General features: G+C 54.7%; 6 protein-coding genes across 6 annotated transcripts; 3 read left to right on the top strand and 3 right to left on the bottom strand.

Moving 5' to 3' along the window:
* Positions 1–385: 385 nt before the first annotated feature.
* On the top strand, positions 386–1,821 carry BO66DRAFT_436296 (serine/threonine-protein kinase; the record flags this gene model as incomplete). Its single annotated transcript, XM_025650915.1, has 4 exons — positions 386–429; positions 501–708; positions 765–921; positions 1,001–1,821. The coding sequence occupies 4 exons, from the start codon at positions 386–388 to the stop codon at positions 1,819–1,821; spliced, it is 1,230 nt and encodes a 409-aa protein (XP_025506453.1).
* Positions 1,822–2,153: 332 nt separating this feature from the next.
* On the bottom strand, positions 2,154–3,961 carry BO66DRAFT_427101 (ubiquitin-conjugating enzyme E2). Its single transcript, XM_025650325.1, has 4 exons — positions 3,628–3,961; positions 3,512–3,523; positions 3,172–3,322; positions 2,154–2,961 (listed from the first exon to the last, which is right to left on the bottom strand). Exons 1-4 carry the CDS (start codon positions 3,652–3,654, stop codon positions 2,651–2,653), a joined length of 501 nt encoding a protein of 166 aa, XP_025506452.1. The 5' UTR covers positions 3,655–3,961; the 3' UTR covers positions 2,154–2,650.
* Positions 3,962–4,239: 278 nt separating this feature from the next.
* On the bottom strand, positions 4,240–6,247 carry BO66DRAFT_344804 (NADH-quinone oxidoreductase subunit D). Its single transcript, XM_025644530.1, has 3 exons — positions 5,456–6,247; positions 4,673–5,393; positions 4,240–4,614 (listed from the first exon to the last, which is right to left on the bottom strand). Exons 1-3 carry the CDS (start codon positions 6,125–6,127, stop codon positions 4,577–4,579), a joined length of 1,431 nt encoding a protein of 476 aa, XP_025506451.1. The 5' UTR covers positions 6,128–6,247; the 3' UTR covers positions 4,240–4,576.
* A 295-nt stretch (positions 6,248–6,542) lies between these two features.
* Positions 6,543–8,067, top strand: BO66DRAFT_427099 (DNA-directed RNA polymerase core subunit RPC40). Its single transcript, XM_025650324.1, has 3 exons — positions 6,543–6,617; positions 6,686–6,790; positions 6,888–8,067. The coding sequence occupies exons 1-3, from the start codon at positions 6,573–6,575 to the stop codon at positions 7,860–7,862; spliced, it is 1,125 nt and encodes a 374-aa protein (XP_025506450.1). The 5' UTR covers positions 6,543–6,572; the 3' UTR covers positions 7,863–8,067.
* Positions 8,068–8,096: 29 nt separating this feature from the next.
* Positions 8,097–9,989, bottom strand: BO66DRAFT_389923 (NEDD8-activating protein UBA3). Its single transcript, XM_025646890.1, has 6 exons — positions 9,705–9,989; positions 9,551–9,652; positions 9,496–9,501; positions 9,359–9,438; positions 9,005–9,301; positions 8,097–8,940 (listed from the first exon to the last, which is right to left on the bottom strand). Exons 1-6 carry the CDS (start codon positions 9,731–9,733, stop codon positions 8,189–8,191), a joined length of 1,266 nt encoding a protein of 421 aa, XP_025506449.1. The 5' UTR covers positions 9,734–9,989; the 3' UTR covers positions 8,097–8,188.
* A 134-nt stretch (positions 9,990–10,123) lies between these two features.
* BO66DRAFT_427097 (telomere length regulation TEL2 family protein) lies at positions 10,124–13,481 on the top strand. The gene is made up of 6 exons (XM_025650323.1): positions 10,124–11,001; positions 11,051–11,395; positions 11,455–11,541; positions 11,591–12,134; positions 12,186–12,896; positions 12,963–13,481. The coding sequence occupies exons 1-6, from the start codon at positions 10,146–10,148 to the stop codon at positions 13,423–13,425; spliced, it is 3,006 nt and encodes a 1,001-aa protein (XP_025506448.1). The 5' UTR covers positions 10,124–10,145; the 3' UTR covers positions 13,426–13,481.
* Positions 13,482–13,659: the final 178 nt, after the last annotated feature.

Below are 13,659 nucleotides of genomic sequence, written 5' to 3'. Positions count from 1 at the left end.
CCCGTCCCACGAGACATGGTCCACGCCTCGTGGTAGCTTCGCTTGCCTTGAAGCGCTATCGCTGTTCCTTATCCTATCTCCTATCTTGCTGGTGGTGGTGTCTTGGAGCTGTCGGGCTTCACAACCTCCCCCATGAATGCCTCATTCCCAATCACCTTTCTCTGTGACCCCAGTGTCCGGGTTTGGGGTGGATTCCTCATTCTGATCTGCTTTCTTGGTCCGCCAATCTCGTGAGGCATTGTTGTTGTCTCCGTTTTCCTTATACCGTCCATCTGTCTTGCCTTGGGAGTGTGTGGCTCATGTGCATTGATCTGTCGCTTTTCTTTGCAAGCAAATGACTCGACCAGCATGCGCTAACCTTGGGAATTCTCGTTTAGTCTCTAATATGCTCAACAAGCTGTCTGGACAGCCGGAAAGCTACGAGAAGAAGTACGGTTCTCCCCCCTGCTTCATATCGTGTGGAAGGCGTACTAATAAGTGCTTTTGCTCTTTCGGTATAGATCCCACTACAAATTCGGAAGAACGCTCGGTGCTGGCACATATGGTATCGTCCGGGAGGCGGATAGCAGCAAAGGGAAAGTCGCGATCAAGATCATCCTGAAGAAGAATGTCCGAGGCAACGAGCGCATGGTCTACGATGAGCTGGAGATGCTCCAGGCTCTGAACCACCCCAACATCGTCCACTTTGTCGATTGGTTCGAATCAAAGGTCGGTCAACGCAGTGGCTCGCTCCGTCGTTGCTTTTCCCTCTAACAGCTCGATAGGACAAGTTCTACATCGTCACGCAACTGGCCACAGGTGGAGAGTTGTTCGATCGCATTTGCGAATACGGAAAGTTCACAGAGAAGGATGCGTCTCGAGTCATCCGGCAGGTGCTCGGTGCCGTACATTACCTGCACGAGCGAAACATTGTCCACAGAGGTGAGTGCGCTCCTGCCTCGCTTCCAGATTCTACGAAATTGCTCTGCGCAGAAAACTGATTTCCGAATGTGCGCATTAGATCTGAAGCCCGAGAACCTTCTATACCTCACCCGCGCCCCTGATTCCCCCTTGGTTCTGGCCGACTTCGGTATCGCCAAGATGTTGGATAGCCCCAGCGAAGTTCTCACCAGCATGGCGGGATCGTTCGGTTACGCTGCCCCGGAGGTGATGTTGAAGAAGGGCCACGGCAAGGCCGTCGACATGTGGTCCCTCGGAGTCATCACCTACACCCTCCTCTGCGGCTACTCGCCCTTCCGGTCCGAGAACCTGACCGACCTGATCGAGGAGTGCCGCTCGGGGCGGATCATCTTCCACGAGCGCTACTGGCGCGACGTCTCCCAGGACGCCAAGGACTTCATCCTCACGATGCTGCAGCCAGACCCCGCCAAGCGTGTCACGTCCGAGGACGCCCTGAAGCACCCCTGGCTGACCGGCGAGACCGCCAGCGACCGCGACCTGCTGCCCGAGATCCGCGCCTACATCGCCCGGTCGCGTCTGCGCCGCGGCATCGAGATCATCAAGCTGGCCAACCGCATCGAGTCCCTCAAGATGCAGGAGGACGACGACGAGGATATCCCCAGCGTCGTCGAGGTGGCGGCCGGCGAGGCCGACGCCGCGGCCCCCCACTCGACCGACCCGGCGGCCGCCTCCCCGAACGGCAAGTCCGCGCCTTCGTCCCCGGAAAGCGACGCCACGGGCCGCAAGAAGCGCAGCCTTAGCAAGGTCGCCCGCGGCGCGATCTTCCGGGAGGTTGTCCTTGCCAAGGTGCGCGAGGCGAAGGAGACCGAGGAGCGCGAACGCGTGGAGCGGGAGGCTCGCGAGAAGACCTCTCATGCTTGATTGGTGGTTGAGTCCTACGAAGTTTAGCGAAGTTTCCCGATAGAGAGGGGCAGAGAGGGGGTGAGATGTCTTTCCGACCCCTACTATCTGTGTGCCACTTTTTGCTTTGGGGGTGGGGGGCATTGGCTTCTATTCCTGTTTTTCTTTTGGACACCATGAACACACACCGTGGAGAATGCTCCTTCTGCATTTTTCTTTTCCTTTCAAATGATTCCCCGTCCATAGTTTCCTTGTCCTCTAGTGGGTTATGTCCACCTTTGTGAACGAGAATCTGATTTTGCATCTGGCTGGTTACATCGTACGGTTTGTAACGGAGTTAGAAGACAGTCATCGAATAGTATTAGTAGAGATATCGTGGTTCATTTCTTGGATTCACAGATGGAACAGAAGACGAGACAAGGCAAGACGAGGAAGCATTAGGCGAGGCAGTAAGATATGTGGATGTGGAAGTCCAAATGCTAGCGGAAGGATGGGAGGTGGGAGGTGGGAGGTGGGAGGTGGGAGGTGGGAGATGGGAGATGGGAGATGTGGGAGATTCGTGTGATTCCCAGCCTCAGCCTCAGCCAGCCAAGGGATTTCGAAACCAGAAACAAGAACAAGAAGAAAACTCCAGATACGCCCGCGCCAATAGACCCCCCATGCAGATGATAAACACAACAGACGACAGGCGTGAGAATAGAACCCAAGAACGAACCGCGGGAAAGAGATCACTCAAGTATGATACTTCACTCCTTCGGTCCCGCCTGTCAACCCTCTTCATTCAATCGCCCTCACCCCCAATTCCCCCTTTCCCCCCAATCCAGGCCCCCAGAACAGGAAGAGGAAGGGGCTATACATTATCATCATCATACATGAAATTGATATCCCTCGGCCGACGGCGGTTATACGAGACGAAATCCTTGTCGCCGGGGGGCCGCTCGTTGCGGCTGTTGGCGGTCAGCATGCTCTGGATGCTCATGCAGACGCTCTCGACCGTCTGCACGGGCGACCAGCCGGCCGAGCTGAGGAGGTCGAGGCAGATGATCCCGTTGCTGTAGATGTGCGGGTGAATGGGGATGGTGCGGCGGGGGTGGGTGGTTGCAGTCGCGTTATTCTCGTCGGCGGCGGCGGGGGTGGTGACGAATTGGACTTCGGGGGGTTCTATTGTTTTCCCCGGGGGGGCATTAGCGATGCGTATTCTCATATATCTATACAGGGGTATATGTGTAGATGTGAGGGTGTAGTGGTGTGAGTGGCAGGGGTCATGGGTGGGAGAGCAGCGCGGGGTTGGATTCAGATCGCGGGGCATCCATCACCCCTCTCTCTGTCTCTCTCTCTATCTTGTGGTAGTAGGGAGGTGGGGGAACGCACCAATTGGATATTTATTGCTGAAGGTGAACTTCAACCGGTAGGTTTCGTTCAGATACAGCGGGTTCTCGTCCAGCACTTTGATGTCCATGAGCCATTCTTCGAGGTTGTCGGATTTGACGATCGAGATGCCGGGCGGGAGGTGTTCTTTTATCTGTATAGTATGGCACGAACAGGCGCGGGGTGTTAGCTGGTGGGCTGGGTCTTTTTGAGGGGTGTGGTGTGTTATATGCTAGATGTCGAGAAGAAAAGAGCGAGGTTCTTGCGAATGGAAGCATAGCCCTTGATTGTTAAGGGACCCGTGGTAGGGAGAGGGGGAAAGGCAAAGTCAACTCATTCATACCTTGAGAAGCTCCTGCGACGGACGGTGTAACGTTAGCCGGGGAAATTTGTCTTCGCGGGGGAACATGAGGAGAGACACAAAAAAAAAAAAGAAAAAAGAAAAAAAAAAGAACATACCTTGCTTAACCGCTTTGTAGCGAACATCTTGCAAAATGGGATCTTGCACAGCACACACTCTCAGAAGATCAAAGGCATCAACTCCGGGTTCCCGCGGTGTTCAAGTATAAAAGCCGGTGGCCGTTGAGTGAGGCTCTGCGGAGTCGAGTCGTACGGTCAATTTGGAGATGACGTCTGGAACTTTATGGGTGGGGCAGATGCGAAACAGGAATGCAGTCTCGGAAAGAGTAAGAAGGTATATCTGCGAGCTGGGAGGGGGTGTTTTCTCTGGCAGAAAGGTTTATGCAAGATAAATTGTATGAAGCAAAGAAAGAGAGCGTCTGGTCTCGGGCGGCTCCCCCATAAGTAAGTATGGAATGGAAAGAGTAGCTCCGCCCGTCGATCAGCTGGAGATCTGCCCGAGGCCCCCCGTCACCTGATCTTGGTATCCCCACGTGATCGTCCTGTCGGCCGTATAGACAGGACGGACAGTACAGTAGTTACCACATGCAGTACAGTACATGATCAGGTCAACTTCTCTTCCCTCTTGACCAATTTAGGTCAGCTCACCCATGATACTAGGTCCTGTTACTCACTACCATGTTTCCAGTGTCAAAACTTGTCAAAAATTTTGAGGTCACTATACACAGGGTGATTTAAAGATATAAAAGGAAAACTCGAGACATGGTCACAGTGCAGCACGAGACAGAAAACATAGGAAATCAGAACAAACGGAGTCAACGCCATGAAAACCAATTGGTACAACTGATATATCACCACAGCTCCCTGCTCCCACACACTTCCCATACACGCACAAGTGATATAGACAATTAATCTTTTTTTCTCTCTTGGTCATTTGTATTCGCTTCTAAATAGCAAAAGAAAATAGTTGGGTGCCACATATCAGAATCACGTGTCTTGAAGCTGTTTTACAGGTCTTGGAAATACTCAGCCACGCTTTATCCAACTTCTACCGATCGACTTCACCGAACACAAGATCCATAGTACCTAAAGAACATTTAGCTGATTGTTTCCTTTCTGTGAGTGAAGAACGGGCAGAACATACCAATAATAGCGACAGCATCGGCCAACAAGTGACCACGAGATACTTGGTCGAAACCACCCAAGTGAGCAAATCCGGGAGCACGGATCTTGCAGCGGTAGGGTCTCTCGCTACCGTCACTGACCAGGAACACACCCATCTCGCCCTTGGGAGCCTCAATGGCGGAGTAGGTCTCTCCGGGGGGCACAGAGTAACCCTTGGTGAACAGCAGGAAGTGGTGGATCAGAGCCTCCATGTTCTCCTTCATGGCGGCACGAGGAGGAGGGGAGATCTTGTAGTCCTCGACACGGACGGGACCAGCGGGCATCTTGTTCAGACACTGGTGGATAATGCGGAGGGACTGGCGGAATTCTTCCATACGGCACAGGTAACGGTCGTAGCAGTCACCGTTGACACCAACGGGCACGTCGAACTCGACCTGGTCATAGGCATCGTAGGGCTGAGACTTGCGGATATCCCAGGGAACACCGGATCCACGCAGCATGACACCGGTGAAACTCATGTTCAGAGCCTCGGCGGCGCTGACGACACCGACACCCTGGGTTCTAGCCTTCCAGATACGGTTGTCCGTCAACAGCTCCTCGGTCTCGTCAATGCGGTCACCGAACTGGGTAGCCCACTGGTAGATATCGTCGAGAAGACCGATAGGGATGTCCTGGGACACACCACCGGGGCGGACGTAGGCAGCGTGAAGACGGGCACCCGAAACTCGCTCGTAGAATTCCTAGAATAAATAATCACAGATTAGCTCAATGGAGCTCAATTGACGCGGACAGCGCGGCTTACCATGAGCTTCTCACGCTCCTCGAAACCCCACAAGAAAGGCGTCAAAGCACCAACATCCATGGCGTGTGAAAGGACGGACATGAGGTGGTTCAGGATACGGGTGATTTCGCCGAACAAGGTACGGATCCACTTGGCTCTGTCGGGGATCTCAACGTTCAACAGCTTCTCAACAGCCAGGGAGAAGCACTGCTCGTTGGTCATCATGGAGACGTAATCCAATCGGTCGAAATACGGCAGGGCCTGCATGTAGGACTTGTACTCTATCAACTTCTCGGTACCACGGTGGAGCAATCCAACGTGGGGATCTGCGCGGACGATCTCTTCACCATTGAGCTCCAGAATCAACCGAAGCACACCGTGAGCAGCCGGGTGCTGGGGACCGAAGTTGACGGTGTAATGGCGGATCTTGCGATTAGCCCCTGTGTCCGTGGACTCCATGTCGGCGGCGTAATCGTCTTCGGAGGCACCTTCTTTGTTGGCGAAGGAGGAAAAGGTCGGGTCAGTCGGAATGAGCTTGGTCGCCTGGTAGCTGGTCGGCTCGGCCTGCCGGCGAGGCAGAGTCGTCGTGATCGAGCGGCATCTGGGGAGAGCAGTGTTTCTGGAGAAGGTAGAGGGGCGGAGGCAAAGCCTTTTGGGCGCATTGCCCGCCAGGCGAGCGAAGGGAGCAGCCATTCGGAAGAGCGGGGTAGAAAGGACGAGGGTGAGAAGAGGCGGAACAGCCCTCAGCCCAGACACAATGGAGGTGTTGGAAGGAGGGGTGGAGATGCGGGAATTGGGGATGTGGAATTGAGGCGGGCTCAGTGACGCCTTCTGGAGGTTGCGCTTTCCAATCGAGATACATTTTGGACCGTCACGTGAGGGGAGCTTTCTGGTCATCAGGCCGTCTCTGGTTGGTCTCCCGCTCGGCCCTTTATTGCTCAGCTCCCTAGTGCGGCCGACAGCCATTGCCGCTGGGTGCAGAATAGAGAGCCCTGCTCTGCTCCCCCTCCCGCTCTTCGCCGCCTTTGGCCCTGCAGAAAAATACTGCCGCTGCGGTCAAAGAACTTTTCTGAGAATCCGCTTCAAATTATTGTCCCTCCGTCACCTTCTTCAATTTCCCCCACTTTTCTCGCCCATCATGGCACCCCTCATCGCTTCGCAGGAGGAACTCCAACGTAGACGGGTATGCCTGGCTCTTCTGCTCTTGCTTCTAACAGCTTCTCCGACCCTTCGTACTAATTGCGCTCCCAGATTGTCGATATCAACCCCGAAACCGTCTCCAACTTCGCCTCGACAGATTTCCCCGGTCACTGGCCTGGCGAGTCGCACGAATGGAACCTGCAAAAATTCCGTGATGTATGTCCGTCCAGCTCAAACTCAAGTCCAGCTTCCTTCACTGCCAACCTGTTTCTTGCGCGCATGCGCTAACGTATCTTACTCTCGCACGACATAGAACTTCAATGTCGAGTTCCACCGGAACGAGCAATTCGAAGCTTCCTTCTCGCTGGTCGGCGTCGACGCCTCGATCGCCAATGCCTTCCGCCGCATCCTCATGGCCGAGGTGCCCAGCATCGCCATCGAATTCGTCTTCGTCCACAACAACACCTCCGTCATCCAGGACGAGGTGCTCGCGCAGCGGCTGGGTCTGATTCCCCTCAAGGGCTCCGTGGAGGGCATCAACTGGATGCGGTGGTTCAAGAAGCCCACCGAGGACGACCCGGAGGGCGGCAGCACCCCGAGCGACTTCAACACGATCGTCCTGCGCCTGGACGTCAAGTGTGAGAAGAACCCCCACGCCGCCGCCGGCGAGGACGACCCCCGCAAGCTCTACAAGCACGCCCACGTCTACGCCCGGGACATCACCTTCCACCCCGTCGGTCGGCAGGAGCAGTTCTTCGTGGGCGACGACGCCATCCAGCCCGTCAACCCGGACATCCTCATCGCCAAGCTGCGCCCCGGCCAGAAGATCGACATGGAGCTGCACGTCATCAAGGGCATCGGCGCCGACCACGCCAAGTTCTCCCCCGTCGCGACCGCCTCCTACCGTCTCCTGCCCGACATCAAGATCCTGCGCCCCATCGTCGGCGAGGACGCGCGCAAGTTCGTCAAGTGCTTCCCCGCTGGGGTCATCGGCCTGGAGCAGGTCACCCGGGAGGAGGCGTCGCAGAAGGGAAGCGGCTACGAGGGTCACGAGGGCGAGATGAAGGCCGTCGTGCGCGATGCCTTCAAGGACACCGTCAGCCGCGAGTGTCTCCGACACGAAGAGTTCCAGGGCAAGGTGAAGCTCGGTCGCGTTCGTGATCACTTCATCTTCAACGTGGAGAGCGTTGGCCAGGCCGACAGCGACGTGCTGTTCTTGGAGAGCGTGAAGGTGCTGAAGCTGAAATGCGCGAGATGGAAGCGGGGCCTCGTTGACCTTGCGCGCTAAATTCGGTTTTCCTCCCCGCACCTAAAATGATTTGAAGCTATATAATGCATTGGCCAGGCGTTGGATTCCTATTTGTTTTTGTTGTCCTGTGCTTTCTTATTTCTGCGTTTGTACATTTTACGGACAAAAGTTGGTCCACACAAACCTTCTTTACAACTTGTCGGGAGTCCGGACAGGGAAACAACTTTTGAAATAGAAAAAGCAGATTTGACTCTTACTAATTGCTTGACATGGCTCATCGTAGGAGAATCGTGTATTCTTCGTAAACTAGTGTGCATTTGCACTATATAAATTCCGGTACCCGCAGCATATGGTGTGGCTCTTCCTTAGCTGAAATCCAGCCTGTACCGGAAGTCGATGGTATAGGCGGGGTCACTGACTGCGATCTCCTGGCCATCGGCGATCAGATCGCTGAGCTTGAGCTTCAAATTGGGCCGGGTCTGCTCCTCCAACTGCGGCGGGAACCGCTGGTAGAGGGTCTTCTCCTCCGTGCGCATGCTGGGCTTCTTCAGCTGGGCCTCGGGTCGCTCGCCCAGCGCCTCGATAAAGGCCTCCAGCGTCATGTTCGGGTCCACGGTCATCGCGCGCGCGAGGTTGCCGCAGACGGGGCAGTCGGGTTTCTTCTCCGCCTCGAAGGTGTACGTGTAGACGCCCTCCTCGCCGGCGTACATCATGTAGTTCTCCAAGTACGGGTTGCACGAGGTGGCGATCTTCAGGGCCTCGGAGGTGGTGGCGGCGGCGATGACGGCGTTGGTCGAGGCGATGGCCGGGATGATGTTCTTCACGACGCCCTGGGTCATCTGGAAGGTGACCCCAGGGATCTGGAACTGGCGGGCCCGCTCCAGCGCCGCGTTGTAGATCCAGCCGATGTGCTCCAGGTCGTCGCTGTCGAACGTGTCGTCCTTGCGCTGTTCCTGCCAGGCGATCTGGTGGGCCCATTCGATGCAGTGCTGGGGCTGGCGCGGGATGGTGGCGATGGTGCAGAGCGGCACCGCCGGTCGGGGCGCGTGCATGTCCAGCTGGCACTCGATGCAGGAGGAGAGCGTCGGCAGAATCACACGAGCTTGACCCTTGAACCCTGTTTTCCTGGAAATGAGCCTCCGTTGGGTGTCTTTGGGGGGAAATGAAGGGACGCAAGTTACCTTCGGTTCCGCCATCGATGAGGGGCTTCAAGCTCTCCGGGTTCTCGAAGTCAACCATGCCGACCAGTGTCGAGTTGATCCAACGTCGGGCTTCGATGCTGTCAAGGCCGCAAACAACGATCTTGAATTGCATGTAGTAGTCTTCGTCTTTGTCTTGGATCTTGCCGACATAGGGGGTGATCTTCACGCCTTTGACACGTTTCTCCACAAAGGCAGCCGCAATCTCGGCTTTAGGTTTGCCGATATCAGATTGACGGAACAAGAACTGACGGTTGAGGTTGGAGATGTCGATTGTGTCTGTCTTGGTGAATTAGTTGGTGGTAAACTCGAGCGCAGGGATGAAGAGCAACTTGCCCATGTCGATGACGTGAATGTCTTTAAAGCCTGATAAGGCCAGGTTCTTCAGGATTTCACATCCCAGGCCTCCAGCACCTCTATGGACGGTCCCGGTCAGCTCTTAATAAGTCGCTGATGATTCTTTTTGAGCTTACATGACCCTATTCCCTATCAGTGAAAAGCGCGGTTGAGACAATCACCGATACTTACAAGATCTTGGATGATTCTAGAGTGCTTATCGTCTCTGGTCCAGGAACCCAGTCCTCATCACTGAATGGGCCCGACCTCGTCAAGACATTATACAAGTGCTTCCTGGACGGGTTCAGCATCTGTGCTCGTAATTCGCCGGGCCAGAAAACTGTACCATCGGAGCTTTTGGTCTATGGCGACCATTTTGGTGGGATGGAATTATAAGAAAAAGCTAAGAAATTCCCACCGGAATTGCTGATACTCCAGGTTTCTGGGGCGCGTGTATCTCACCCGGTACAGCCGAGATACAACAGTTCTGTCGCTTTCCAACCGCTGGATTGAATGCAAACTGAATGGTATAGCCGGCCAAGATTTCAGATTCTCCGACCTTCTGTATCTGCGGGTGTAATGCAGCGGATGATAAGACCACAAGAAGTTCGCTGGTGACGAGGGGCAAAGCAAGTTGGAGTTGAATCCTCGATCGTTCGAGGGACCGGATTCCGAATACAAAACACCCGCCTCACGTGACATGACATCCCATACAAACTCCTTCCACCTGAGGTAATTTTGCTCGTCTACACCACGAACCGAATCGACGGTTTCATCCACTTATGACATGGACAGACTTCTCACAGTCGTGAAGACGGTTACGCCGGATCGAGAGACACTCATCTCAGCCGCTGCCGAGTCGTCGTCGCCTGATGTCACCCCCGAGAAGCGGATTGTCTCCGAACTCAATCGGGACGTCTCGTCACCTGAGGATATACTAGCGGTTTTGAAGTCGAAGCCCGACCAGGACCAACTCGCTCACGCCCTGGCAGTCCTTGACCCGGCAATTAAGACAGCGACAGTGAAAGACTTTGACATACGGGTCCCAGGTCCCAAAACAGCGCAGATCCTCAATGTCTTGATCACCGTTACTCTTCCGGATCATTGGGATGCCGTCCATGCGGAATCCCGAAGATCAAAATCGAGCTCCAAACTACGTGCGGCCTTATTAAGATGCCTCAGTAGCGTTGCAGGTATTAGTTGCTTGTTGGCCCAGCTTCGCTCTCTCATCACCGCCTGTCGGTCATCTGCTCAGGAAGCGAGTGCATCGGGCCATCAGCTCCAGGCTAGAGGCATCCTGTCAGTGACCTGTGCACTGCTGGAGCCCAATGATCTGATGTACCGTCTGTATACCGATATCGAAGGTCTCTATAGTAATCCAGCTCAGAAACAAGCGGCATGGAGGGAATTGCTCTCCCACGTTGCTGCTAGTAGGATCCTCTCGACAGCCGCAGAGGCGATATCACTGATTAAAGACCTTGATGGGGTCAGCTCTTTGTCGTGGGTGGGAGAAGGGCCCAAGTATGCCTCCTGGCTCGGCACAAACATATGTCACATGGCTTCAAAGTTGCCTCTCGATAATGAGGAGGCTTGGAAAGCCATGGCTACTTTGACCGGACGCTCGTTGAGTCTTGGGTACACTGGTAAGATGCGCTGCTCCGACATTATCTTCGGTGTTAACGTGGACTCTAGACCATATGGTGCGGGAGATCTATCTGGGGCTTCTTGTAAACGAAGCAAACTACCAGCAGTATTATACTCTTTTCGACCATCTGCGACCGAATGAGCAAATCGCAATCATAGAAGCCATATTCAGAGACATTGAGAAGAAGCATTTTTCATCAATCATCCCTGACGAGACACAGAGTGTTCCGCAAGAAGTTCTTAGCGCTGCTGCAGCCTTATGCTCCCTTGTCACGAAGGATAGGCCGCAAGTACAAGCACAGATTATTGATTGGCTGTCGAAAGGCCAGGGCGGCTCCATACATACTATCGAGCTACGCCGTGCACTGCTGGCAAGCTTCGCCCATACGACAGGTGAGAGAGATAAGGAAACATGTCACTAGCTTGTGTACTGACTGGCATATGTTCTCGAGATTTGATGGTCTCTTTGGTCACTAAGAGCCTTGATCAGTCCGGAGACAAGCTCTACATTCAACATGCCCCAATCAGAAGTCAAGAGGGTACTGTGTCCCTGAACCCCCAGTCCAGTCTCTGACTGACATATCTCAGCAAACACCCAAGTTATCCTTCTGACTTGCGGATATCTTCAACAAACTGACCCGCTGGAGGTGATGCGTGTGGGTCGGTCGGGGATATTCCTTAATACAGTATCAAATCGCCTGGCAGCCTCTTCTGGGCGAGCGCGCTTTCTTGGGATGCTCATTGGTACAGCGATATCGCAACTGATCGAGCCAGCCGGCAAGGGCATGAAGTTTGACCTTGAAGAGATGGAAGGCGATGAGGCAAAGTGGTATTTGAGTTTGCTCAATCTGCAGGACAATGCAGGGTCCCCCAACTCGATCAAAATTCTCAAGGGGTCGACACCGTCAACACAACGAACGCCTTCACAGAAAGTTCCTGCCACCAAGGGGGTAGATACCTCGAAGAAAGGCAACACAAGGACGGCCAAGATTGTTGCGATCGAAGAGATCGAGGACTCCGAAGAAGAATCCGAGGATGATGACCTTGTTCCTTACGAGAAACCCGACGAGGATTTCTCCGATGACGACGAAGATCCGACACTGGTTCAGCGGAATAAGCCCACAGCACCTGTGTAAGCTCATAAAGCGAGTCCTCACCCACAACACAACTAATTTGATTTTAGATACATTGGCGATCTTATCACCTACTTACGGGACACCGAGAATGTCGAACGCTTTGAATTGGCCGTCTCCACCGCCCCTTCCCTGATACGACGCAAGACTGGATTTGGTACCGAGCTTGCTGAGAATATCGAAGAGCTTGCTCTTGTGGTGGTAAGCCTGCAGGAACAGGGGAAGCTTCCTAAGTTCCACGAGTACCAGCTCCAAAGCATGATTGCGTTGATCGTCTCTCAGCCACTGAAGATGGGTCACTGGTTCGCAGCGCTATTCTTCGACGGAGACCTTTCTCAACCGCAGCGCTCTGCTGTACTGACCGCACTCGGCCTAAGTGCTCGCGAACTAGCTGGTAACGGCGAAGCCGATGCCAAAACTCTTGGTCTTCCAGCCCTGCCAGATGCCTCTTTTCCGTCGAAGAAGCTACCAAGTAGCCTGGAAGCCTTCTACTCGACAGAGTCACCCATCGCAGGCCTGACCAGGTCACTGGCGCAAGCTTCTCTGGAGCCGCTTGCAGCTCATGCGGAAGACTCACTGTCTGGACCCAACGCCCTCAAGGTGCGCACGTTTTCTTCGCGCATGGAGGTCGAAAAAAGGCGTCAGCAACGTGAAGCGCAGCGGCAGAAGTCGACTGTCAAGGATCTGTACAAGGTGTTGGCACAAGGGTTCTTCTATCCCCTCAAGGGACGTTTCGAAATGATGATGATGCAGTTCGGCTCGTAAGCCTTCCCCCATGTCTAGCCTGGCACCTGAGAGCACACTAACTTCTTTCCTCTGGTTGCTAGATCCACCGCTCCCTCGTACAATCCCTTCTACGTGCCGCATTTGCTGTGCCTGTTCATCCAAACACTGACCCTCGTCCTCTCAACCATGGGCCCCAACACACCGTACCTGCCCAACCTGACGGGAGAAACCCTGTCATTCTTGCTCTCGCTCCACGGCCGCCCGCTCGCCGAAGACCCAAGCATCCTCTCCGCCCTCCTCTCACTTTTCCTGGCCGTAGTCGACCTGAACGTCGCCTCCGGCACGACCGGCGAAGAGCGGCTGGTCACCGAGTTTGCGACCCAGGTCGTGGAGCTCCGCGACTGGGTCGGGGAGGTTTTCGACCGGACGCCCGCCGTGCAAGACACGAGCGATCCGCGCGAGCAGGTGCGGACGTTGGCTGCGGGCGTGATGGTGAAGCTGGGGGAGGTTATGGAGAGATACCAGGGGCGGTTGATGGGCGTGAACTCGGGATTCAGATATTAGCTTTAGCTTTGTTCGGCGAATAGCGCAGAAATGCTGATCTGGTGATTCTCTTCCGCATTCAGCTCTAGCCCCAGTGACATACATCCCAGGCCATCATCGCACCTACATACCGGACTGGACTGTACATGATACTTATTTCCGCACGTGCAGTGTACTGTACACATGCCCCGTCCACATCATAGACCTTCGTCCCTTCCCCCCTCCATCCCTCCCTCCTCCTCCTCCTCCTCCTCC

The sequence above is a fragment of the Aspergillus aculeatinus genome (genome assembly GCF_003184765.1).
Source record: "Aspergillus aculeatinus CBS 121060 unplaced genomic scaffold BO66scaffold_11, whole genome shotgun sequence".
Classification (NCBI taxonomy): Eukaryota; Fungi; Ascomycota; class Eurotiomycetes; order Eurotiales; family Aspergillaceae; genus Aspergillus; species Aspergillus aculeatinus.
The sequence above is the reverse complement of the archived record's forward strand: the minus strand, read 5'-3'. Positions and strand labels throughout refer to the sequence as shown.